Source organism: Petromyzon marinus, chromosome 53 (genome assembly GCF_048934315.1).
Source record: "Petromyzon marinus isolate PM22_M1 ecotype Great Lakes invasive population chromosome 53, UKy_Petmar_22M1.pri1.0, whole genome shotgun sequence".
Lineage (NCBI taxonomy): Eukaryota > Metazoa > Chordata > Hyperoartia > Petromyzontiformes > Petromyzontidae > Petromyzon > Petromyzon marinus.
In genome coordinates, this window is record NC_133719.1 from 6,186,063 (window position 1) to 6,213,577 (window position 27,515).

The window sequence follows — 27,515 nt, forward strand, 5'->3', positions numbered from 1 at the left end:
ACCAATTCATATTTTATTGACAAAATAAAATGGCAAGACAATTTATGTTTTGTTTTTTACACTCGCAAGGATTTAAAGAACATTCCGGGCGAAAGAATTACATTATTCTTCGTCGCGTCTCCTGGTTAACCTACACGGGGGTCTTTTCCCAATATTCTGCATAGGCCACCGCTTCTGGTGTTGACATTGCCAAATCTTGAGGCGCGCACTGCGGTGTTGCAGGGCATCTCAGAATGACATTAAAAGGAGCGCACGTTGAAAAGTTCGAGCGGCATTTTAAATGACGGTTACGCTGTGAAATAAGTTCTACATACGAACTGTCAGTCTTCTGTACTCGTTACACTCGCCACTCCGGTGTCGGTATTGTCTTACGCACTTTTTCCACCGAATAAAGTTAGTTCAATGTGTATTTTTTTTTACACGGTTCCCGCGTAGCCAGTTAGTATCGGTGGTACTGGCTCACAGCAGCCATGAACAGAGTTATCGTTGGGGGTGGAGAGGTCAGCCAGCAGCCAGCCAGGAAACTCGGGGGAGGGGCATAGATTGTCTTTAATACTGTCGTAATAAATGACAACCCTAAGCCACTGCGCTATGCAGTGAAATCACAATTGAAGCACTGTCATTGCATTGCAGTTTATTGATATTTATTTCTAAAAAAAAAAGAGAAAGTTTTATGTACGTGGCTTATAGAAGACAAGAGAGCCATCATAATTTTCCCATCTTTACCGAATATTTCTTTCCCCCCCCCTCACCCGTGCTGTGCGAATGAGCGGGCTTTCCCTATACACATGCCCATTCCGCAAAAAAAGCACACTCGCCCTCTCATTGTAAAGACACAGACACAAAACTATAACAAGATAGAGAATCAATCAAGAGTGTTACAGCAATCACATAATACAAGCTTACTAGTCAAGGGGGACTTTACACGGGAAAAAACACGCGCGCACACACACACACACAAATTATAGAACAAAACCTCTGTAGATGACGTTCATACTTCTTAGCTTAAGTATAAAACTGCACGGGGTTTGTGAATCATATAAAAAAATTCCGAGCCGTTATTGCAGGCTTAGATTTTGTTTTAAACTCCTTGTGTACAAGAAATACAATTAAACAAATGAAGTTAAACCATGGGGGTGCTATATTGACGTAAAAATTTGAATTCTCTACAAAATAGAACAATCCAAAAAAAATAAACACACTTTAAAGTAAGAGAATGTTACAGGCTTTATAATATGAACAAGTGTATCCACCATACACATTAGGCAGGGCGTTTGTCAAAAATACAGGGGGTTTGACATTTGGAGAATAAGGTACAGTTCATTATTAATTATCATCGTTATGATGATCACCATCCAGCCGGGTGGCACAGTGGTTCGAGCAAAAACTCGTAACGGGAAGGTCATCACTTCAAAAACTGGGCAGTGAGCCTTTGTAACTCACCCCATCGTCCCTACGGAGATCATAAGTGTCCCATTTCATGGCAAGTTGAACAGTGTACATAATTTCGATGTGCCCTGCCAAGGCAACGTGGCGTTTGCCCATCCCACTGGACCAGTCACCAGCGAAGTTGAGGGCTGCCCTCCCTCACCCCCATTGCTTATCTTGAGTAGGTAGACACCGACTTTGAATATTGTTTTATCACTGTCATTACCATTATGATCTTCTCTTCGACGTCGTTGGCTCAACGTGTGGGGCGCGTCCGTGCGTGCGTGCATGTGGGGGGGGGGGGGGGGTGGGGGGGTGGGGGGGCTAAATGAGGCCCCTTCGCTTCTTGTAGTCTTCCAGGTTTAGGGAACGGCGAGGGCCCCCGTCTTTTACGGGAGGTGGCTTGGAAACGCCGCTGTTCGACTTGGACTCTGCACAGTGAGGGGAAGATGGGAGAGGCCGTCAGTGACTGCACGGGGGGAAAAGGGAGACGGAGCTTCAAGAAAGGAGCATGCTGCAGGAAATAAAAACTTGTTGTTAGATTAGCTGGGGGTGGGTTTCATAATTTCTAGACAATTTCATCCCGATTGTGCTTTCAGTGTCTGCATTTATGTTGGACTTCTTTCGCACCGTACGTAGCCAACCGTGCTAATCGGAGGTGCGGTCACGTCATGAGACGGAGAATCCACTTGGAAATCTCGCAAAGCGTTGCGACCCTTCGTGCGGAAGCAGATATCACAGAGCTAACTCTGAGATTTTTTAAGAACGACCTCTGGGCAATTATTCACCATCCGTACCGCACACGTAAGTAATGTTAGTTTATTGACAGTCAAAATTATATTTTAGTTATCAGAGGTGAAATTTAGCCCAATTAAATGCAGAACCAAAATTAAATTTTATGGGTTTTTTTGTTGGGTGACTGAACTAAGACCATCAACTCACTACACTTCAGAAGCCAGTTTAATCACAGGTAGATGCTTGGATTGGAACCCAAGATCTATTTTTAACTGACAATTTTTTTGGCAATAGACAGTAGAAAGGTTATGCCATGAGATGAAAGCCATTTTTTGTTTATAATTTTTACGGGCGAGTGGCATGCCATCAACCTGCAAGGACACGGCCTCCAAAAAGGTGTGCTGTTTATTACACGCTTTTTATTAATTCACTCTGTCTGTTGTTGTATCCCCAAATCTTGCAACTTAAATTTTACCCACTTCCCAATGTGGTATCGACAGCAAACTTAGTATACTTATGTCATACTTATGACAATACTATATTATATATATAAAAAAAACACTTTTAAACATTATTTTTGCATATGTTATGTTTCGGCTTGGGTATAACTGTCTACGGTAAACTGATGTTGGCTGTAAATAACCATGGTCCCTTACGTTATGGCACGCTTCGGGGCCACTTCCTGGAGTTATTTTATTACTGGTACGGTACATCTCATTAAAGCGTGTTTTTTAAAAAGCTTTTTTAAAATATTACTTATTTCCAGATTCTCTTGGCATCTCTACAGCTACACTGGGCTGCTTCATGTGGAAAATGTAGGTGCATTGGTAAAAATGAGAACTGTGTGCATAACAGGGCATCCGACAAGAGAACCGGGCGGGGATGTCTCTTCAATGCTTCAAGACGGCATTTGTTTGCAAAGAAATGCGAAGCTCAAGTGTGATGAGAAAAAGAAACGAAAGAAAATAAAACCTCCCGACGAATAAATTAGACCGACTCCAGCCTCCAACAACGGAATCCGTATGCTCGCTGGCAACAAGTTCCCCCGTAGCGTGCCCGATGCCAGGAAACGTGCCGCTTAGAAAAGTAGGTCAAGCAGATGTTGGGAGAGGAAAAAACGCTTCTGCAGCTGTGCAGTCGAGACACACGTGCAACCCCCCCCCCCGCACACGACGGCGCGTTCAGTGACATCGCCAAACGAAACTTTGAAAAGGATGCGATGCCAGGGATTGTTGCCCTCCGTTACACCCCCCCCCCCACCACTACCGAAAACTGTGCCATCAGAGTCGAGGGCATGAGGATAAGAGGGGCATCCTTTCTCAAGGAACTTCCCTGAAATACCGCTCAAAGTCGCGTGGGAACTACCGTGAAATGCCACAAAACTAACGACGTGTCTTTTTGGGAGTGTTTCTGCTACCGAGACCACCCCAAAGACCTTCCTCTTCTCTCCGCCTATGACCGACTCTACGAATTAATTAGCGAGACGTTGACTGCCTCTCGCCTGGTACACAGGAGGTCGTAGGTTCAATTCCAACCCTGCTGCCTGTATCTTTGGAGTTTGCATGTTCTTCCCGTGGTTGTGTGGATTTTTCTCCAGGACCTTCGATTTTTCCCTCCACATTTAGAATAAAAATCACGATTTTAGAGCATTTGGCTGCAATCAATTTCCACGTGATGAGCCCACTTCATTGGTTGAGCTATCAATTGTGGCCAGATCGCTTCTGAAAAAGAGCTATATAGCTCAGTGGGCCTTACCTGGTAAAAAAAAAATAGTTTAATCATCGAGTAATTTTGTATTTGTCTTTTCACTGTTAACCAGGCTGGCAAGAAATCCCCAACACGTCGCTCGAAGCGATAGTGGCCGATGCTCAAGACAAACGATTGGGAGTAGCGCCTCCCACTGCGGACATCCGCCGTGGAGAGATGGAGGAATGAAATCAGCATGTGCGCAACTGCTAGGTGCACTGTCAGATCACGAGACCACGAGAGATGCCGACGAGTTTGGGGAAGGGCTTCATCTTGCAATGAATTGATCGTGGCTGATAATGACAATGGGTGCCTGATATTCGAACCAAGCACCCCTAAAACAGTGCTGGCTCAGAGTTCTGACACAGGTCACGAAGTGCCCTTTGAGTCACCTCATGCCAGGGTAGTTCAAACAGTTCCATACAAGGCGGTCGCAGCTGTGGGTGCCGACAAAAACGCCAGACACGCAGCTCGCATAAACATAAAGCAGGGGAGCCACCATGAATCAAATGCATGCAAATGAATCCGATTTGAGGCTTTCATTTTATGTGCTGCCAAACATTTGAAGAAAAATATTTTGTCAAAGCACTGTTCTTTGAAGTGAAGTTTTATTTTTTATTTATTTTACTTTTAACAGGCTAAAGTACCCTCTTCCAAGACGTTTGGCCAGCGTGGAGGCGGCCAAATAACTTCTAGAGGAGGTCTCTGAAGCTCCCTCTACTGCAGTATTTTTACATGCTAATTGTAATGTTTTTGCATCGCGCAGTCGTCCTGCTAGATATTGGTCTCACCTCCCCCCAGGTCTCCCTTGCGATAAATTAAAAACTACATCAGAGGTCTCGAATGTTCTTTGTGTAAAGAATGATATGAATGAGTGGACAATGATCGGTCGCACTCATTGCACACAGAGTGTTTGCCACAAATAAACCACAATGCCTTGCTGATCTCGTCATGGAGCATAAAACATCACACGCAAACTCCGGTCATCCTCGCAGTGACTTTTGTCTAGCCGGTCAACAAAGACGGTCCCCCGCATCGCGCGGCGCTTTCAGATGCGCTTCTGCAGCCGTCTGGAACGCTCTTCCTTCCGATACGAGGAAGCCATTGGGAGCTATGCACTTTTAAATCAACCTGGGTTGAAAACTAATTTCTTTAGAACTGATTTTTGTATTTAGTCGTCCTTCCTCCGCACCTCCGATAAGCACAGTTGGCTACGTATGGTGCGAAAGAAGTGCAACATACGTACAATAATAAAACAAGGTCCATCGAAAACGGAATTGTTCCGGTGTTATTTCGAGTCTGTTTGCACGATGAAGTATGGCTTTTGTCTGCATGGTGTTTTGAAGATGCAACCTAAGAAAGACAAAACCTGAAGCTTCATTCGCGAGGACCCTAAACTTAACCAATATAGTTCAGTCCAATAGCATCGGCAGCGCTAGGCACACAAGCAAATCAAGCAAAAGCTCAGGGCTGTGGGCAGCTTAAGGGGCCCCTGATTAACGAATCAATAAATATGAGCTCAAATTCAAGTCCTAATTAACATAACAAGCTAATTATCATAAACAAACCTATCATTCTCTTTCATCTCTCATCTTTTTTGTTCGTCTATATTTATCTTACCTGACTCAATTTCTATCTCTCTTCTGCCATCTCAATCAGATGTTGTAAAATTAAAGGTGGGATTCATGCCCGCTCCCAGAGCGCCCTCTCGCGGTGAATGACAGCCACGCGTGAGTTCCCCTGGAACGCACCCAAAGATGGATGAAGCTTGCCAATTTCAGCGTTCTCCACTAATTTTCAGAGAGGTGGGGGGGGCACTTTCGCTGATAAGACATCACCAATGTGAGCGCCGCACGTCAGGGGGTGCACGAAAAGTCGTCGGGGGCTGCACGAAAGGCCACTAGGGGCCGTCAGTGGTCCACGGACCTTGCAATGAAGAACGCTGTGCTTAAGTGCATCAGGACACGGTGGGAGCGCGGTGGGAACATGGTGAGAGCGTGGTGGGAGCGCGGAGCGAGCACGGTGGGAGCGTGGTGGGAATATGATGGTGGGATAGTGGTGGGAGCGTGGTGGGAGCGTGGTGGGAGCGCGGTCGTGGGACATGGAGGGAGCGTGGTGGGAACGTAGTGGTGGGAGCATGGTGAGTGTAGGTGGCACCTCCCGTCAATTCAACGGAGCGCCTTCACTCCCGCTGGTGGCTGACCTGTCATTGGGACTTGGAGGTCAATCTTGATGTCAAAGTCATGGGCCCTGAAGAGGTCGTCAGATTCATCTCCATGAGCCTTGGTACCCGAGGCATCCTTGCCTCCGCCCCCCGACCCAGCCTCCCGTTGTAGGAGTAACTGAAAGAGAAACACAATTAACTTCACGTATCTTAGAGCGTAGTTTTTCCGCCGGGCAATCCACTCTTGATTTTTGGGTGAGGTTTAGTAAAGATCTAGCCACGCTTAATGCCGTAACATCCTCCACCACCCAACACAGCCAAACCAAATGAAAATGTGGATCCAATTGCTAAAATTTGATGTGAGAATCGTTCTTTAACTTCCCGGCTATCTGAAACGATAATATTTAGCACCTTAAAACGCTTGTTTCAGGGACAAATTAATTTGATTGGCTGTGTAGGATGAAGGAAGGTTTTGAAGGACATTAAATGAGGTCAGATCATTCCTTGGTCTAACCAAAAAAAATATTATGAGCAATTAATATTTTACAAGAGGAGCTCTACGATGAATTTTTGGTTTGCTCCCGGGTGTCGTTCGGCACGATGTCCGACGTTTTGTTCAACATGCTGAAAGCTTCCTCAATAATTATTGCTCCCAGCACATGGAACGAATTGTGCGAGGAAACCGAAGTACCCAGAGAAAAGCCACGAGTGCGAGCGGGAAAATACTCAAATCACCGCACGGATGGAACGGTTGGAAATCGATCCACCTTCTCTCCTGTCATCATACCCTAGCAAGCCGGACTTGGATGCCCACGGCTAAGAGAGCTTCACGAATTTGTGTGCGCCACAGACCCCTGGCCTCCCACAGTGCTGTATCGCAGGCGAGCAGCACAGCCGCCAGCGACATATTATTTCGTTGCAAATGCCCCGCTGTTATAATTATAGGGGAATGGAAGAGACGTTGGAGAGCTAAGCAGAGAGGAGGAGTGTGCAGGAGGGTAGAGAAGGGTAGAGAAGGGTAGAGAAGGGTAGAGAAGGGTAGAAAGGGCGACAGCAAGAGGGGAAAATCTGAATGTTTATTAAAGTCCAGTAGAGGAGGGTCATAAAGTTACGACAACGAAACAACGACCCGAGTGCAAAGCATAGGAAAGGAAAGCAAAAGACGAGAGGGAAGAGAAATGGGGATCTGGCAAAAACCGCGGAGCGCAGAAAATGGGATCGGGTTACAAGCGATTTAATGACAGGTCCCTGCAGGGTGGGCTGGTAAGAACATTGGAATTTTGCGCAATTTTATGACATTGTTACTTCCAAATGTTGGGTGCAATAAGACATATCAAGTCTCCGCGCTGTCTATTGGTGATTTTACACCCAACAGCACGAGATTTCACTTCGTTAAAGTGTTGAAAGGGGACGCACGGACGGACACATTAATCTATTGCAGGCTGGTACACTCAGTTTACAACTTCGTTCCTACCAGTAATAGGGGACCATATTTTAGTGTGCACTGCCACCGATCCCTGTTGCAAGAGGCCCCGCGCGCACGTCCTGCTAAAGGAGAGAGAGCACGCATCGACTCACCGCTCGCCCAATCTCGATCGGATTGTCTGACTCCAGCTGTCCGTACTTGGCGTTGAGCTGAGCCCGGATCGCGGCCTGCACGGCCGGATCGCGTGCCTGTGGGCAGAGCGTCGTGTCAACAGGGCAGCGCGGTGCACTACGGTGAGCGCGGTATTATTTTTGACAATACCGTTCGACGCAACGTGTGTTTACGTGATGAATGTCGCGGTATACCAGTTTTCTGTATTTTTTTTCCACACATTTATCGTGTTATTTTCCTGCTTTGATGTACTTCACGTGCTAATGTATTGTTTAAAAGTTAAGCAACTGCACTTCACTCAATATGAGCCTACGAACTCCGGTCATCCTAGCAGTGGCTTTTGGCTCGCCATCGAACAAAGATGGTCACTGCATCACGCGCTTTCAGATGCACTTCTGCGGCCGTCTGGAATGGCCTTCCTTCCGATATTATGAAGTCACTGGAGCTATGCAGTCTGCCTCTACATGGTTCCACTCGGTCCAATTTTTCTGCCGATTTGGTATCAACTACTGTGCCGATTAGGATGGTGGTTTATGTACGGTGTGAAAGAAGTTCAACATACTGCATACTGACACGTCCTCCATATATGAAAGTGTTATTGGCCAATTAACCAATGGTTATATGCTGTCATAAAATGATGTTATATAATCACCCAGCCGTTAATTACTTTTTTTCAAGCACTAATGTAATGGGTAGTTTCTATGTTGTACACCATCCCACAGGCGTTTGGATCTTCTTGATTGCTTATTCACAAAAATATTTAAAATAACTGAATAATAATCTGAACAAATCTGGATATAAATTATGAGAGAATGGAAACAAAAATGGAGGGAAAAATCCACTCACTAGACGTGGCCTCCCAGTGATTTAAACTTTTCCAGTGAATGAAAAATGCGTGGACAATGACTCAAGAAGCAAGATTGTGTCTCTCAAGTGGGGATTAAAACTCTAGAAGACCGATGGGGCAAGAGTATTGCATTTAAAGGATGACCAACAGTGCATAACGATAACATAGATTAATTAATTTAATCACTTTAGTCATTGCCTGTTCATACGCCTTCGATCACCTCCTGGCTGTATTTTCGGGGTTGCGCTGCACGGCTCTCCGATGTGCTCTCGCGTTGTGCCGTGCGTCATAGGGCACGCCGTCTGACGTTCCGCTCCACGTTCTGGGAGCTTCTCCTACGCCCAAGAAGCTCCCGGCGGTGTGGAGCGAAACGTCGGGACATCGTGCCGAAAAACTCACGGCACATCGTCCGAGACTCATCCGGAGAGGGCCGTCCATCGGCCTCTTTTGGTAAAATGAGCGACGAGGCGGCGCTGAGTCAATGAATCATGAGCGGAGGGCTGCTACGCACCACCAAAGCCCCGGGCGTTTGTCCCAACGTCATTTGCTCACTGCCTGGCCCTCTCGCTGTGTTGTTCTCAGCTTGTTGCAGTGCTTACGTTGGACACCATGGTGGGCTTGCACTGCCTCCGAGTGAACGGGTCCATTTTCTGGTTCTTCATGTTTACAACCTCTGCCTGTTGAATTCGACGCATGCCATCATTATTGCGGGGAAGGAAAAAAAAACACAGTAGCTATGTTGCCGTCTCGACGTGGGCTTACAAAACAGCTCCAAAAGATTTCGCTGCCCGAGTTTATCGGCCCAGATGTTCAGGGTATCTGCGTAACCGTGCGAGCAATCGCCCTCTCAGAACGAATCTCTATCAATGCCCCCCGCCGAGATGAGACACTTTAATTGCATATGGTACCTTTTGAGAAATGTTTTCTTGATGACGTATTTATATTTTAACATTGCGAAGTATTTACACGTTACAGAATACCATTCATATTTTTCAAAATAATTAGGGTTTTTTTTTGTGTGCAGTCATCGGTGACCCAAGGAGAGACAACCAAATCACTGCAGTTGAGGACGCAGTTTAATCACCGGTGGCTACCCAAATTGGAACCCACGACCTCAATAGCACCAACTCAGTGCTCTGACCACTGCACCACCTCAAAGGCACACTGCGGTAGATGTAGAAGCTCCAGTGGTTGCAGGTGTCACGTGAACAAATTACACACAATGCATAGCAAATTAAATACATTATATTCATCAACGCGTCATTACATGCCTATCGCCATACCTGCATGGCTTTTTCCGACTCCACAATGTTCCACTCTCGATTCCTTTGGTTGATGTAGCTGCAGACAATCATGCATTGGTTACAACATTTTGTTAAAACAAATTTCACGTGTGTACCGAAAGGTCTTAACATGTGGTACGTGTATAATATGGTGGATAGCCGAGTGAGCGAATGAGTGAACAAGTGAATGAGAGAATGAGCGAGTGAACAAATGAGTGAGCGAGAAAGAGTGAGCGGGTGAGTGAGCGGATGAGTGAGACAGTGAGTGAGCGAGTAGACCGAGTGAGCAAGCGGGTGAGCTAGAGAGCGAGCGAGTGAGCTAGAGAGCAAGCGAGTGACTGAGCAAGTGAGTGAGCGAGTGACTGAGCGGGTGAGCGAGCGGGTGAGTGGCAGGTGAGTCGGCGAGTGAGAGAATGACCGAGTGAGTGGGTGCTCGACCGAGCAGGAGTGAGCGAGCGAGTGACTGAGCGAGTGAGCGGACCTGATGGCGGAGATGTTCTTTGTGCGAATGCGATCGAGGGCCTCCGCTCGCTCCTCCAGTTCGTTCATCTTGTCCTGGATCTCGCGAGCGCGGTCCTCATTTCCACCCTCCTCCGCCATCGCCTAAGTCGTCAAAGCGCACCGCACGCCAGTCACCAAATCAAGGACCGCCGTCCACTTTACCGAACCATTTACCGACACAACAGTCCCCCCCAAGATCGTCACACGCCATTCACCAGATCAGTAACGGTCACAACCAAATTATTTGCCCCCTTGCAACATATCATTGACGGTCACCCCATTCAAAATAATCGTGAACCGCCACAACAATCAGAAAAGTGTCAGCTGTCACGCAATTTTCCAAAGTTCTCTGGCCCCATTAACAAAACCGTTTTAACTGTCACGTTACCAAACTGATCACCAAACCGTTAACTGCTGCAACCTCAACAGTTCTCTGTTGCACGCTGAAATGCAGGCATTGTGGAGAAGGTTTATGTGCATCGTGTATAAATCATCGCGCGCAACTTTCCAGGCTACGGAACATCGAATAGCAGGCAGCGAGGAAGTAGGTTCAGATTACTGTCCGATGTGTTGGGGATTGAGATTTAGTCATAAATTTTAAAAAAATCTAATTGGGAATTGGCCAGACATCTCAAACGATGACCTCCCCCCCCCCCCCTGAAATAAAGTATTGAGACTCGAGAAAGTGTCATTTGGTAAACAAATAGGTATCAGAAAGCTTCAAAATCAAGATTAGAAAACAGTGTACAGTAAAACCTTGGATTGCGAGCATAATTCGTTCCGGAAACGTGTTTGTAATCCAAAGCACTCGTATATCAAAGCACTCGTATATCAGTTGTGATCACGTGATGCTCGGCAGACAAAGCGTATACGTACTGCTCGTATTACAAGACCTCGCTCGTTAATTAAATAAATATTTATTTAAATTTTTTGCTCGGCTTGCAAAACACTCGCAAACCAAGTTGCTCGCAATCCAAGGTTTTACTGCATATTGTAAACTATATATATTAAATTCAAGAAAAGGATGAACCCTTATCCCTTCTACTTCCAGTAATGCTGTTTGCTTTTGGGCCACTTGGTAATTTGGGCCTTAGGCCCTGTACTCAGCAACTTACGATGATGAAAAACTAAAATATATAGTGTGCCAGCACCATGGTCAACATTTTCCAAATTTGAAAAAAATAACTCGGCAATTACTGAATTTGTACACACGAAGCAATCGTCACCCCCCATGATACGAAAACTTGGCAGGATTCATCATAAAAACGAGACTTGCCGAGTCTTTCCCGGGTGACCGGCCGTGATGATAACAAATGACGTGAATACCTTCTCCTTCATCAGCTCAGTTTTCTTCATGGCGTAGTTGGCAGGGTTTTTCCTGAACTTATCCTTTTCTTGGACGATCTGCGATGCATCAAACACGTGGGAAAACATAACACAACTGGCAAACCACAATGCTGTCACTGCAACAATCTGTATTAAAAGCGTGCAAACTTTTAACCGGCTGCGCAACTGGTTAAATTTACAAGATGAGCAAGAAAATATATATTTTTTTATGACACATGCCATAAATATGCTCTCAATGGCAACCCTACGATAATGTACACGTACAGCAGTTTTGTCAACCCACTGCCTGACGAGGCCCTCTCCATGCCATGCCGGTCTTGGTGGTTGTTTGACCATACTTCACCACTCTGGTCAGTGCGGGTTGGTGAAGTCCACAGTAATGCTATGCGAAGAAAATCAGTGTCCTCCCAATTGGATACGAGCACAGGATAGTCTTCTTGTATATCTGCGCGTTCCAACCTAGTGGTTGAAACACCTGCATGACAACCAATGTCTCTGTAATTCCAGAAACCAAAACTCGCCGCTACAATGCTCCACTGACGGGCAACGCAGCACCCGCCACACGTCCCCATGCCCCCTCCCTCACTTCAATAATCTTAGCCACACTAATCAGGTACGAGGAAAAGTTTTTTCCCCTGGGAATTGTCAATGCTGCGTTTCTACTTCAAGCGTGCCCAGTCGCCTGTTGTCTTTCAGCGGTTCTGAGCGTGCACAGCCAACGCACGAAGTCCTAGCGTCATCAAAGTTTAGCGCAAGTTAACCCTTTCCCGTGACGAGACGTCTGCGAGTTGCAGGGTGGGTCCCGTTCACACGCCGAATCTCGTAACGAGCAAGCAGTTGGCATTAATTTTAATTTAGAGGCATCGCGCCGCTCTTTTTTAAAGACATTGTACTCACCCGCAGAGAACCGTGGCGACACGACCACACTCTACGATAGGGGGCGCCAAACTGTTTACTTCCTTACACGCACGTCATCGTACACCGGAATGGAATCGGAAGAAAAACTGATGACGTAAACGTACGTCATCGGAATGGGTAAGGTTTAAAAAGTGCGGTCTGCCAAACGCATTTGGGGCTCCTAATGGGCCACTGTGTAGGGAAGCGGTTCGCAGTCACCGCTGTGCGCACGGAGAGGGGGGGGGGGTACGTGGACACGAGGGCCATGCACTCACGTGTTCCACGTCCTGGTCGTTGAACTTGTAATCGTGGGCGACCTTGATGTCCTGATGCTTCTTATTGATTTCGTCCAGGGTCGGCAGCTGAAGCCCTCCCAGCATCATCTGAGTGAAACCGGGGCAAAGTCGTTACGCCCGTAAATACGCTTCGCACTAGACAACGCCTTTTGCTTTGAGGGGGATAATGCTGCCATGGCATAATGGGAAGCACTGGACTTGCGATCCACAGGTTAGTTTAACACGTGGGCTTTCGCGACCAATATTATCCATAATAAAGGTTTTTTTTTTTTGTGTTAGATGGCGTAAATACAAATGTGTTGTTTTCCCACCACCACCCACCGCAGCCAGTTACACAAATGAGTACCTGGTGCGATGTTTACACACCGCACCAGGTGCTCATTTGAGGCTGTTTCGACCTAGGGGAAGCCCAGGACCGGATCAGATAATCGTCACTGGTGTTGGCCGTGAGCGAGAATCTAACTCGGGTCGCCGGGAACATAGCGAACTGCGCTAACCGCTGCACTACCGCTCCCTAAACTCTCCATCAATATACATACACACACACACGTGTGTGCGCGTGCACGGGCACCGGCCGGCGAAGGGCCTCGCATCAAGAGTCTCCTACAGCCGAGTGGCGCACACAGCACCGACACCTCCGCCTTACCGCTTCCTTCCACTTCTGGAACTCGTTGTCGGTGATGTCCTGATTGGAGACGAACTCGAGCCGGAATACGCGCTCCTGGTTGCCGTGGCTGGAGGAGACAACCGGCACAGCGCACGCAAGGCCTCTGGGTATTGGTGTGCTCTGATACACGTGTACACACGTACAGCGTCCTTCATTGTCCAACCACTGCTGGATGAGGGCCCTCCCCATGTCGGCCGTACTCCACCAAGCCGGTCAGTGCGATTTGGTGATGATACGGAGCGTAGATGAGGTGGCACAGAGGCGCAGTACAGGAATGGATTTTTCTGCACTCCCCTCCGCTGGCAACGCATGTTTTATACACGGTGGTCACCCATCATGCACTATCAAGGCTCAACCCGGCTTAGCTTCCGAGATCTAACGAGATCGGGAGGCATATTAAATTCAATGCACCTCATGCCAGGTGGCCTCCATTTTACATGTCCTGCAAAGAATAACCTTCACATGACAATCAAAGCTAAGTTTGAATTATTTTGAGCTGGAATGTCTCGAATTAAGCGGCATTTTTTTTTAAACACGACGCTTTATTGATGCAGTCATCAGGGTAACCGGGCTGAGGCCATCAACTCGCTAGACCTCAAAAACCTGGAGTTTATTTGGGGGCGAGACGTTTAATCTAACGCTGTGCGAGACACAAACACAGCAGCCTCACCGTAACCGGAGGCCCTTGTTGGTGCGTGTTGTTCCCAGCTGGTAGATCTTCCCCGTCTCCATCATACCCGTCACCTCCGCCACCTGCTCGCAACCGGCACCCACCCAAGGCAAACGAGACCATGTCACTTCGGTCAGAAAGGGAAAATCGCACAGATGCCGCTGATAATGTGGTCAAAATAACAAAATGTAAATGTTCCGCCTGTGTTGCCGAGTGTGTCGCTGGACGGGAGGCGATTGGTCAGGCATTGTGACGTAATTGGCACCGTCAGTCGCGTCACGCTGGGCGCGGCTTGGAACGGGTTTCCAGTTTTTGGGAGGCAGGATGCGGGGGCGGCCACTATTTTTAAAGGAGCCCAAGTAATTGACCCCAAAATAGGAGTTGATTATAATTTTTACAAGCATGGTTTTTCTGTGTTAGGACGTATGTTAGAATATTTCCTTTCTCAAGCTTTCGCCATTCACGACTGCTGGCATCTCCACCTCAACTCCTGAAGGGTTGGAAGATACCCACATGAGAGGTGCCCACTTGACAGAAGAAATTCTCAACACTCAGCCGAACCCGCAAGACGACACTTGGGATTATGGCGACTGCAAAAACCGGCGTGTTAGATTACAATTCCAAGTCGAATAATCGACCGAGCTGCATAACCGCATGAGCTCTAGATTAGTGGTTCTCAACCGGGGACAAGCGTGAGATAATTCATGAATATGTGAAAGTCATTGGTGAATAATGTATGAATATGCCAATATGAAATAACTACGATGAAATTCTTATCCATATGGGTTATAAAAGACCTTTTAAAACTCATTGATCATAAGCAATTTGCGTAATGCATGCCGAGCATCCGTTTATTTTGTATTTACTTGCAGTTACTAGCTTGTTAGGGACACCTCAGAAAATGGACAATTATTTAAAATATTGACGTAAATTTTTTTAATTCACTTGCAGTTACTAGCTAGCTAGGATACTTCACAAAACGGACATTTGGTTCAAATATTGACGTTCATTATTCACACATTTATTTCTCAGAACCATGTCGGGCCAGGCAAGGGGTAAACACAGTAGCCAAAAAAAGGTTGAGAACCACTGCTCTCGATGGATGCGAGCGAGCGAGCGGTGGCAAGTGACTGCGCGACGCACCCGGTACACCGGCTTGGCGTTGTTGTTGCCGATGCCAATGCGGACGAAGCAGCCGATGGCCGTGCGCTCAAAGAACGGCATGTGGCACCAGCGCTCCATCTTGTGCCGCGACAGCCGGATCTGGTTGAGCTCGTCCTTGGATGACACCAGCGTCGTCTTGGGCGCCGACTCCTCCTTCCTGCGGCAAGGATCATCGTTGTCACCGCTGTCGTCATCATCGTCATAATCATCAGCCATGATCTATCCACTGCCGGATGAAGGCATTCCCACGACTCTTAACGACCCTGGCTTGTAGGTGGATGGGTAGCCTGAGGGGCATTTCAAGACCCGTGTCAGAACACCGAGCAAGCACCAATGGGGGTCTTGGATTAGAATGTCACGCTCCCATCACTGCCATCGTCATCAGCCGTGACCAATCTACTGCTGGCTGTACGGTATAGATTTCAGCATACATGGCTGGCGCCTTAATAAGGAGGGGAAGCTTTTGATTGGTTCTTATAAATAGGCTTTTAGTGATGTTAACGTACAACCTCAAATATGCGGTTGCAGAATTCCATTCGTGGGCAGACCAAAGACGTGTGGAGTCGTTAGGAGTTGGCGCTCGTTCAAGGAGGGCACGCGCATGCAGAAGGAACCCAATGACTCACTCTTCCTCCTCATCGGAGGAGGACGACGAGCAGGAGCTCTGGTCGCTCTTCTCGCTCGCCTTGTCATCCTCCTCTTCCTCCTCCTCCTCCTCGTCGTCGTCAGAGTACACGTCGCTCGCGTTTAGACGCTGCTTCCGTGCCAGAAGCTCCGCTGCAATTGGTCAAAATAAAACAATGACGAACAACAGTCCTTCGGTATCAGGCAAAGATGAGTAGACAATGTCACCTTCATATATCCGTCTCTTCACATGCAAGGCCTTCTGGAAGTGGATTATTTCAGCAGCATTGATTCAGTACAAGCAAACACTGGACCTTTTTCGGCACACAGAGTCTCATCAGCAAAGTCAAGCTTGCTTGAATCAATGCTGGTGAACTGCCAGATGTTATCCAGAAGGACTCCCTCTCTCTTTAAGATTCAGGTCCTGGTTTGACATTAAATTATAATCAATTGGGTCATTGTGGAGAATATAAATAACAAAAAAGTTCCTTCTGACGATGAGTTCACACAAGTGAATGTATGCAGAATCTCCAAACATAAGAGAACAGATAAGACTCCCTCATCCCAAAGAGATAATCATCAGTTAACATGACCCTTGACTGGTACTTGAACTCACGCACTTCCCACTCTGAGTTAAGCACCGGATGGTGCAGAAAGATGTACAGCTGGGGATATCCAATTGTTTTGAGTAATTTATTATACCAGATCGAAGTCTGTAATATGAACTGTAGTCGGGCATTGTGAAATACCGTAGTTTCATTCATGAAGGTCAGAAGTCACGAATGCAACAACGGAGCAATGGTGGAAGAAAGGGTGGTGAGCGATGCCAATTGAAGAGTGTGGGCTCAGACAATGCATTGAAGTGACATAAAAAGTGATATCATGCTACTCTTGAACAAATGCCATGCCTCACGTGCAGCTTAAAGTCACAAGTCATCATGATCACTGTCAGCCATGGTCAATCCACTGCTGAAGGCAAATTATTACTGACCCTTTAAAACTGCAAAGGGGCGCGGAGCAACGCACACTCTCAGGCGGCTGTGCCTGGCTGCATCTACTAACAACTGGCAGGCTTTGGCCTGGTAGGCATCGAGTCTGGCTTAGGGGTTGCCCTGGCAAGATCCAAAGTGTCCACACGGGCAGTGGAGTTGTGGTGAGATGGGGGCAGAGAGGGGAGGGGTTGGGGGATGGTGGGGAGGAAGGTGTGTGGTCACCCACCCGTCTTGTTCTTCTTCTTTTCCCGCTCGGCTTTGAGCTCCTCCATGGCCTGGGACTTCTTGTCGAGTTTCTCGTCCCGCTTTGAGCGCCGCTCCTTGCTGTGCGACATCACCTGCCCAAGCAACGCCGATGCCAAACCCGCAGCCGCCGTGAGTCACGGGGCACGCGTTCGCACGTTCGTTCCGTTTCGCCACCGGCTCCCGTGGCACCGGCGGTAGTCGCGCGTTCACCGCTTGGTGCAGAGGTTCACGGTTCAAATACAGCGGCCGCCCTGATTACTACTGCGGCTGCGATAAGCGTACATGGTGAGCGCCGTCTACTTCACATCGTGCGATAAAGCCCCCCTGACTTCACTGGCAAAGAGTAGACCATCGCGTGTGCTGGCATCACGGTCCAAATTTTCTTCGCTCGAAAATTACACTGCAATTATTTTTCAATTGGAATTAGATAGCAACAATCATTGCCTCCCATATTGGTAGACTAATGCACCAGGTCAATGTTGCAAATGACGACTATTCTGGTCTCTTGGCAATTCTCACCGACAAAAATAAATTTGAAAAACCACAATAAAAACATTTGTTCAAAAATAAAAATTCCTGGCACTGTCCGCACATTTGTGCAGGATCCACAGCCGGGGTGGGGGGTGGGTAGGGGGGTGGGGTTGGGAGGGGCGAGATCAGTGTGACGCACGAATCCGGCTCAATGCCGTGGGACGCAGGTGACATCGTCGTGCAGATGTACGCGGTAATGTCACCACCGCGCGCCAGCCAGCAAAACTTTTTTTTTTTTACAATCTCGTAAAAGATAGATAATTTTTTCGCCGTCTCACCTTCACGGGCGTCTCCTGCACCTTGCTCTGCTTCTCCCTGTGCTCCCGGTCATGCTCGTGTTTCTTTCGTTTCTCCTTCTTCTTTCTCGCTTTCAGTTTCTTCTCGATCTCGAATCTGCGGCGTCAATCGTTCACGAGTCGCGCATCCGAAAAGGATTTTTTGAAAACATGGCGCAAAGACGCCGCGTTGATCCGAATTTCGGGGTCGCAAACGGGCCCGGGACCGCCTCGTGGGCTTCAAGCAACACACAAGCTGATCATCAACGACACCACCCGAATGGCCATCTTTAATTTTCCATGGAAACAGTGGCCAAAGCTTGGCTGGATTTGCACACAAGCCATGGAAGATACCTGATGCACAAGTGAAAAATCAAACTCACTCCTGCGCGTGGCTGCCGCGATGAAAACCAAATCACGGACGCATAAATTCTCAATATGCCCAATAAATATTTGAAGGCGGTGGGTGAATGAATGGGTAGCTATATCTGCAATTCACCAACTCTCATACAAAGCAATCGAAGAGCTAAATCACTTAGAACTGAATCGCTAAAAGTTGGTATTTCTTTTCCATACAAAAACCCCATCATCAGTCACACATGAAGCAAATTAGAGGAAACAATGTTACAATGTCTCCCTGCTGACATGAGCCTGGGGCGGTGCCAGTGGTGTAAATTCCATATTATCATGATGAGGGCCAGTCTCTCCACTAAAGAAAGCAATTTAAAATGTAGGCTTTCGCGATCAATATTGTCCATAAGAGGTTTTTGGGTTCGATCGTGTAAATATAAGTGTCGTTAAACCAGTCATCACCTGCCACAGCCAATTAGTAAAGTTTGTCACAAAACAAAACATGCCAATTCGTTATTAGTACAGCACATCGCACATCGGTGTGATGGAGAGTAAATCCACAACATTCACAATTTGAGCATGACATTTAGCTGGTAACTACATCCAGCATGATTTTCCAGAATTCTCCATCAGTGTGCTGTACTAGCAAAGAATTGGCATGTTTTGTTCACGTGACACACCTTACTAATTGGCTGTGTTGGGTGGTGGCGGGTTTAACGACACATTTATATTTACGGGATCTAACCCAAAAAAAAAATCTATTTTGGAAGAAAGCAATGTTGACGTCCCATGGTGGTAACAATTTTATTCGGCCTGAAAGGATGTTGGTCTGAGTCAATCCCTAATAATGCTGCTTTGCAAATAACAGCATTGTAATTGTGAGTCGAGTGATTTAAACAGTGCCAACTTGTCAGATACAAAACAAAACCCCAAACTGAAGGATTACTAAAACGAGTAGGTAAAATATAGTCAATTAGCCGTCCGTAAATAGCTAAGTCTAGCGAGTAATCACAAGCCAATCGCTCCATTAAATGTGAGGTCATGCTATTTCAAACAACAATTCCCAATTTTGATCGTTTTTGCATTCCTCGTCTCTGCACGACTTTTGGTTCTCGAGTCATATGAGGAATGACAAACAACTTTCATTATGAGTACAATGGATGTAGTGGCATAGTTGCATAGTGTGGAGGCGGTGTAGCTGCACCCGGGCCTATGGGCCGGAGAAGACAAGGCACCGGCGACGTATATACAGAAACTATTGTGTTTTTGTATCTATTGTGTTTTTGTATCTATTGTGTTTTTGTATTGTTTGTTGTTGTAACCTTCTGACCCGCCCCTACTGGATATCTGTGAAAAAGCTTTATAGTTCATCGGATTCTGACTATGACGTATGTTTAACTTCTTTCGCACCGTACGCAGCCAACTGTTCTAAATCGAGGTGTGGGGGGGCGGGGCAAAATTAGACATTGGGTTTGGGGGGGGGGGGGGTGGGGTCGCCCATTTCACGCCTTGTGGCAGTCAGGCTATGTGTGCCACCACTGAATGTGCTTGGGGGGGAGCTTTTGCATGCGAACCTCGTCTTGAGAACTTCGCGCTTCTCGATGCGGTTGTAAAGCTCCTGCTCACGCTCCTTCTCCGTCATCTTGGAGAGGCGCGCGCGGTCCTCCGCGTCGCCCATCAGGTCGTCGTCGTAGCCATCGTGGAACTGGTCCTTCCCTTCCGACGATGAGGAGGACGACGACGAGCTCGCCGAACCCGAGCCCGAGTCGCTGCTGCTGTCCGAGTCAGACACCTCCCCTGGGGGCAGAGGGCGGTTGGGTGGGGGGGGGGGGGGGGGGTGGCGTTGTGGCCACGAAGAAGGTTCAGTGCGGCAGTTCTTCCAAATGCACTTCCTGGCGAGCCCACGTAACAAAATTAGTGCGCGCAGGTGGGCCACATGAGGTGGGGTCGCGTGTAACTACGCTGCGACGTGTTTCCGCACCTCCGATTCGCACGGTTTGCCTATGTACGTTGCGCAAAAAAAGGTTCAACATACACACACACACACGTGACGTCTGTGCACTGGGAACAGGATGTAATAACATCTGCACGTATGATTAATAGTTGGTACCTCTTGCGTACAGCTTTCTCATCTCTACGTATCGTTTATTTCCCTCGCATCCGAATCGATGTCAAGCATCAAACAGTTGGATTAGGATGGGAGCTATCTCAGCCAAGAGAGGCAGCGATGGATGAGGGAAACGGTCAGGGCCCAACAGCCCACGAGGCTAAGCGACTTCGGTGGAGAAAACCACCGGCGTTCCCTCCGTGCGCACGCTTCTCCTTTCCACGGGTAAAGCCCTCCTGCCGCTCTGCTCCGTTGGAGCTCTTGCTGCGATCGAAGCGTTGGGACTGTACTACGCTGGTGCCGCACCTTCCTCCGGCTCGGACGCCTCCGCCGCGCTCTCCTCCTCGGAGGACCCCGACGCCGTCTTGGCCACGGCCGACGTCTTCTTACTCGACTTCTTGCCGCTCTTCCCCTTGCCCTTCTTCTTGGCGTTGTTGCCTCCGACCGTCCACTGTGGAGAACGCAGGCACACACCTCTCGTAAGACCATCACGACGCCTCTCGCATGTATTAGGCATGTAGCGACGCATTGATTTTATGGGAATCGGCCCAGTTTTCCCGTGTTGAACCGATGCAGTGAATAATATGCACTGCAAGAGGCAATAGCTTAATACAATGAAACCCTGCACTGGTTTAACACATTCACCGTCTCATCAGTAGTTAGGCTTGCGTGAAAACCAATGCCGAGAAGGCCGTGCAGCTGACAGGGTGTGTAAAATAACCACTCGTATATTTTTTACGTCAAGCCGCAAATATGGGAATGAGGCTTTATTTATCTTGCCATCAACATTCTTCACACTGACTCTTAATAAGTTTTGAATGTTGTAGATGATTAATGGGATAGAATTGCAAAATACATTTAAAGGAACAAATTTATTTGTGGGAGTAATCGTTGATTATTTTGATGCGTACATGTTGCACGAAAGATTTTCACGTGGTTCCTGAAATGCTGCACTTTCCATACATTTTAACAAATAGAATCCTATCTTGCCATCTCACCAAAAAAAGTGGCAATAGATTTTATAGCGAGGGGGGCGACTTGTAGCAACATAGCTAGAATATATCTTTATATTTTTTTGTTCCTTTTTATGCAGTGTTATTGACAAATGTGGAGGTTTTGGTGTTGTTATTTGTGCTTGAGCACCACTGCTAATGCAGCAGCATCACTAAATAAAGAGTTCAATATATAGAATGTGGTGTATATAAAATGAATGGTGGTATATATAACTATCTTTCCAATGGGATAGAGCCAAGAGGATTTCCTTTGGCTACAGTTCCAAAACATTTCCAAACGTGATAATCTAATTTAATCAGAGTTTAAGAGAAGGGGCACTCGATGATAACTTCCTTAATTTCCTAGTTTAACCAAACTGCCAATGGCCTAGAATTACCACTTTTTTATTCAATGCTTTGGGGTGACTGTATTCACAACGCTATTTCCAAAACAAAGTAGGCTGGTTAAAGGCCAACCCCACAATCCATATTAACAGAAGGCCTGTGAATGGATAGATTAAGGGGAGATTCCCATTATGAAGAAATGACCGGCACACATCATTCCGGTGTTTTCCCATAGTGTCGGTAATAGCGATGTGAGCACATACGATCTGAAAAGCTGAGAAAAAGACCGTCAGAACGAAAATCTGACCCCAAATATGAAATCACTCCACAATTAACAATATAGCAGTGCCAACAAGAACCTGGATTTGAATCCAGATGCAGCCGCCCATGATTAAACCGAGATTTAAAGTGTAAAGCAATGAATGAAGCGTCAGAGCGAGTGTGTCGCGATCTCACCTCCAAGTCGCTGTCGGACGTCTCCGAGTCGGAGGAGTCTGACCGTTTTGCCGCACTCGCTGCCGCACTCGCTGCCGCTGGTTGTGGCGTGGCGGCCGGAGGCACGGGCGAGGGGCTGCTCTGCTGCTCGGGCTCACTGCGCTTGCGCTTGGCCAGCGAGAGCCACTCCTGCGTGGGAGGCAAAATGACGGCGGCAACAACAATCGCCATTCGCCACTAAGTGGCGATAACGTCACCACGGCGCTCGTGTCAGGCTATGTGCACCTTAAGGCTCGTGGACGGAGGGGGGGGGGCCCTCTGCACATGCACGCGGTGCGACTCAATGACTGAGCAGGCACGCCGCGTTATTCAAAACCGTGTATATCAGTCAAACGAGATCAACTACACCTCTTAAGCAAAGGGTATATTCGTTCTTTTTTTTAAAGAAAAAGTTCCTTACTACGTAGCCTCTCACTTTTGTGCTGTATACCTCTCGGATGTACTTTCAGGTTGTATGGAGTGTTGTTCGGCACAATGTCCGACGTTACTCTCCATGTGCTGGGAACTTAATTAAGTTCCAAAAGAAGATCGCAGCAGTTGAGTGAATGGTCCCAGGTCATGAAACGACACTCCACGTACTAGGGGAACTTCTTCAGGAACTGAATTCTGTACCTGAAGCAGCTCCTAGTATGTGTTGTTCATCATGTTGTGTGACATCATGCTGAACAACATGCAGAACACCCGAAAACACATTGGAGAACTAAAGCTGGTAGTAATTAAGAACGAGGTGAGTATAAGAGGTGACTGGGTGGCTGAGGTCAGAGCTGCCACTGCCAAAAACCTGGGTTCGATTCCAGGTAGCCGTCTATGATTAAATTGGGGTTTCAAGTGTAGAGATGATGGCTTCCACCTGATAGCCAATGGCTGCACATGAAAAAAATCATTACATTGCACCTGACTATGCCATGTATGTCGCTAAATTCCAGCTCTGAGAATTTTCAACATAAATGTTACTTTCATGTGACAAACATAACTCTCCGTAGCATGGTACGTAGGAACGTTCTAGCCCAGGGATGGGCAAATTTTTTGACTCGTGGGCCACAGTGGGTTCTAAAATTTGACAGAGGGGCCGGGCCAGGAACAGATGGATGGAGTGTTTGTGTAAACTAATATAAATGACATGTAAAATTCATTACATGAAAGGATTTGGCCTTTAACAGGTAGCAAAGGATTTATTTGCAAGGCAATTTAACAAATTGCACGAACATGAACAATACAAAAACATGTCGTAACGTGACTGATCAAACATCACGGTAACATCCGAGGCCTGCGCCCAAACCAATTACCACACTCCCGGTCAAAGTGCGCCATCTAATGGGGAAATGGGGGCATTACAGGAGAAAGGTAAAATTTAATTTAATAATAATATTTGGACAAGTTCGGCGGGCCGGATTAAAAAGCCCAACGGGCCGTGTACGGCCCGGGGGCCGTACTTTGCCTGTGTCTGTTCTAGCCCCTATTGCATGGATCAGAGGTCACTTAGAGGGATCATAGAGGTGGCTCTGTGATCGCAGTACATGATATCGCTTCTACAGGGCTGTTCTCTAACACAAGGGACTCGTACTGCTCTGCAAAAGTTCGGAAGGGCTTCTTCGTCTCATGCCATGGCACCGCTTGCTCATAAGGTGTGTGTGTATATATGGAAAATTTAAGACAAGCTACTGTGCGATTGTGGCCATGAAACCGAAACTATAGACCATATAGTAAACCAATGTAGACTGCGATCCTTCAACGGAGTAATCGCAAAGCTACCACGAACTCTCTGCTGAAGCCCTCTCGTGCCAAGCAGTCCCTCAACATTGCCATTTATCTCCTGAACATATTGCCATAGGCAAGAACAGAATTTGGGGGGGGGGGAACAGCTAAAAAAACACCAGGTGAGGGACTGTTGGGATGTAACTATTTCAGCTGTTGTCGTTTTTGCTCCATCCAAACTCTGAAACAGCGTATCCACTCATGAATAACTAGGCGATTGCCCATGGTTATATGTACACATTACGTAGGGGCTGAAGAGATAGACCTTGAGGAAGAATTATACTCGTAGATGAACCTTCAGGTTGCATGGGTAGATTGTCATTCAATACGAGCAGGCTTCGAACTAAAATAACAATTCAAAAGTAAATATCGTCTACAACTCCAAACACAAAAACAGAAAGACGTTTAAATTCGGACCCACAGTTTGCACAAGAAGACGGAAGGAATTAACTCAGAGATATGACGTCTGCAGACGATGGACGCGGCGATCCAAGTTGCGAATATGAAACTAAAAATAACTAAACAAAACCACGAGCGGGGCACATCCAAGCACGAACACCGCTGCAACACCCCGCTCCCCCCCACATCCGACGGCTGAGGAACACAACGCAACTGTACATTGTGCACAAGAGTGAATACATTTGAGATTCATGATGACTACGATCTCCTGGCTCGAGGTTAAAATGTCTACACTTGCTAAGCAAAAGTTTCGCGTATTCTACAATGCATTTACAGGAATTGCTAAATAACTGAACTCGTGGAAAAGGCACAGCTTAAATGAAGCAAATATATTTTGAAATTATTAAACTGCTTGAATCCACTCGCAACACAGAATATCGCGACATACTGAGTAATCATTATCCTCACCCATGCTCTATCTGCTACCGCATGAAGGGCTCACCAACCTGCCACAATCCCTTACGGTCATGCCATCATTGCAAGTCGCAGCAATATCCACCGATCAGCTGCTACACAGGAGCTGCTTTTACGGCTCCATCTTCACTGTGATTGTCCTCTAGGACGCGTTTCCCTCATATGTTAAGCATTTGCTCACTGGTCTCAGTGTGGCTAGGGCAGTGTTTGTTTACAAAGCCTCTGCTGAAGAGACCCAAAATGGCAAAACAAGTCAGTGTACTTTGTAAAAAAAAATGCTGACTAGCGCGGTGGTCTACGTACGGTGTGCAAAAAGTTAAACTTACGTTCACATTTAGGCCAAAAGAATGATTGCCATAAAAAAGTGCCGAGAAGGTACAGGGGTGAAGCTGTCACTTCTGAAACGCGGGTCAAGATATCGGGCACTATTTACGTGGCGTTTCTCTGTTTGAGGTTCTCAGATGATTCCCTTGGAAGACGTTCACAACTCCACTGGAGGAGAGCGTGCACACACATTTCATTGTACAGTACTGTACTGCATCACTCTCCCATTTCTTTGGGTTCCGACCCGGGACCTATCTATACTTACGATGAATATGGGCCCCTGTGAGCCACGCTGGTACTACCTTCGATGCCGTGTTTAATAGTCGTGGTTTAGTAAGGCCCATGGTCAAACCTCACTGCTGGATGATGAATGGCCTCCCGAATTCGCCGCGAGAGATTTGAATGCACTACACATGTTGATCACGGCCAAACACAGCACGATACAAGTTGTACCTGCAGTTTAGCCAAGCCATAATGCCAGTTTATTGAATTGTGCGAGGTTATACAAACTTGTTGTGGGGAGGGGGGGGTGGTGCAAGACGGCGTGCGTGGAAACGCAGGTACAGTAATACAATTTCGAACACATGTTTACGTGGAGGCTGTACGAGGTTTTGGCTTTAATCCTCGAGGGCGAGAAACGCGAGTTCAAACCCTGGGTTGCGGGCGTTGACTCGGCACATCATCCATCCCCAGCTAATCATGTTTTTTTTTGGTACAGCCCCACTTTGGGGGGGGGTTTAGGGGTTAGGGTTTAGGGGTTAGGGTTTAGGGTTCAGGAACGTGCGATTCCCACCCGCCGCCGACTGTGGGGCTGCGAACAGTAGGCTAGCATTTCTCATTTGAGACACGAACAACCACTTAAGGCTTGCGTTACAAAAAAACACACGGGGGGGGGGGGAGCGGGGAGAGACAAAGACGGGCGGCGGTGGGCCCGACAATCACTAACCGCGTCCATGCTCTCGTCGCTGCGGCTGTCGTCGCTATCGGAGTCGATCACGACCCTTCCTTTTCTCTTCTTCACCATCTTTACGCCGTTGGTTGTTTTCGTCGACATCGTCGTCGTCGCCGCCGCCGCTGCTGTTTAACCTCGCTGGCTTCCTATCGGCGTGCGGTTAATTAGCGGCGGCGACGGGGGGAGGAGGAGGAGGAGATTAAATGAAGCGTCAGACGCCCGAGCGATGCGATCCGATGCCCTCTCTCCCCGGCCCCTTCGCGCCCAAGCTTTGCCGTTCTTCCCTGATGGCGTCACTGCCGTTTGGAATTCGCAGCCCGCATTGACGAAGCGCGCGCGCGCCCCGATTGGCCCCGGGGAGGGGGAGGTGGGTGGGGGGGAGAAGGGGCGCGTGGGGCCCAATCGCGTGCGTGAATAAGCGGGAGGTGGGGGGGTTGTTGGGACGGGTCCCTATGCGCGCTAGGAAATTAAGTCGAATGCACGCGGCTCGTTGGTCACGTGACCGTTCCTATTCTATATCAATACTGCCCTGGTCTACGGAAAGCGCGGTGGGGTGGTGGTGGTGGGGGGGCAGGGACGGCCCGCGGTCACGTGCGCGTTTGGTAAATCGACCGGCGTAAAACACGCGAACTCCCAATTCCGTTCGTCATTGACATTCGTAGAAGGGCCACGGCGCGAAACGTTGATTCCGGCACGGTACAAGAGTGAAAATTCGAGTGAAATGGGTCGTAGAAAATGCCTGTATTGTACTTTCATTTTACGTAGTTGTGGAATGCAGATCCAAGGGCCAAAAACATCCAAGCGGCCAGCAAAATGCAGCACGAATAACGGGTTAAATGCCGTAGATAGAAGTTTGTACGTTTCTTTAATTTAGCAAGGTTATTATAACAGCTTCGGGAATTAAAGAGATGCTGGGAGGGAATTCTTAACCGGATCAGAGCAAGGGAAGAAGCATAAATCATAATCATTATTCGGACTGGAGGAATCCGATGAGCTATGAAGCTCTTTTTCACACGTTCACTATGGGCGAGTCAACAATCCAGTTTGGGCGGGTCAGCAGAAAGATGTGTTGTGTGACCTGCAGTGTTCTGAGTGAGTGAGTGACTGAGTGGGTGACTGAGTGACTTAGTGGGTGAGTGAGTGACTTAGTGGGTGAGTGAGAGAGTGAGTGACTTAGTGAGTGAGTGACTTAGTGGGTGAGTGAGAGAGTGACTTAGTGAGTGAGTGACTTAGTGGGTGAGTGAGTGACTTAGTGGGTGAGTGAGTGACTTAGTGGGTGAGTGAATGATTGCATGGGTGAGTGACTTGAGT

The 27,515-nt window shown here is 47.6% G+C and overlaps 1 protein-coding gene across 1 annotated transcript; it reads right to left on the reverse strand.

Moving 5' to 3' along the window:
- On the reverse strand, positions 1-26,509 carry RTF1 (RTF1 homolog, Paf1/RNA polymerase II complex component). Its single transcript, XM_032974425.2, has 18 exons — positions 26,199-26,509; positions 22,262-22,429; positions 20,775-20,919; positions 19,936-20,158; positions 18,014-18,128; positions 17,185-17,296; positions 15,969-16,119; positions 15,322-15,499; positions 14,179-14,261; positions 13,488-13,575; positions 12,821-12,928; positions 11,628-11,705; positions 10,282-10,403; positions 9,801-9,858; positions 9,117-9,194; positions 7,652-7,747; positions 6,113-6,251; positions 1-1,859 (listed from the first exon to the last, which is right to left on the reverse strand). Exons 1-18 carry the CDS (start codon positions 26,304-26,306, stop codon positions 1,753-1,755), a joined length of 2,157 nt encoding a protein of 718 aa, XP_032830316.2. The 5' UTR covers positions 26,307-26,509; the 3' UTR covers positions 1-1,752.
- Positions 26,510-27,515: the final 1,006 nt, after the last annotated feature.

Bases quoted from the DNA above. Each gene is read 5' to 3' on its own strand.
- RTF1 (XM_032974425.2), bottom strand. From the start codon at position 26,306: ATGTCGACGAAAACAACCAACGGCGTAAAGATGGTGAAGAAGAGAAAA. The intron at 17,297-18,013 runs GTGAGACGGCGA...TTGCTTGGGCAG, and splicing joins TGCAGGAGACGCCCGTGAAG to GTGATGTCGCACAGCAAGGA. The intron at 13,576-14,178 runs GTGAGGCTGCTG...TGTCTCCTCCAG, and splicing joins AACAAGGGCCTCCGGTTACG to CCACGGCAACCAGGAGCGCG.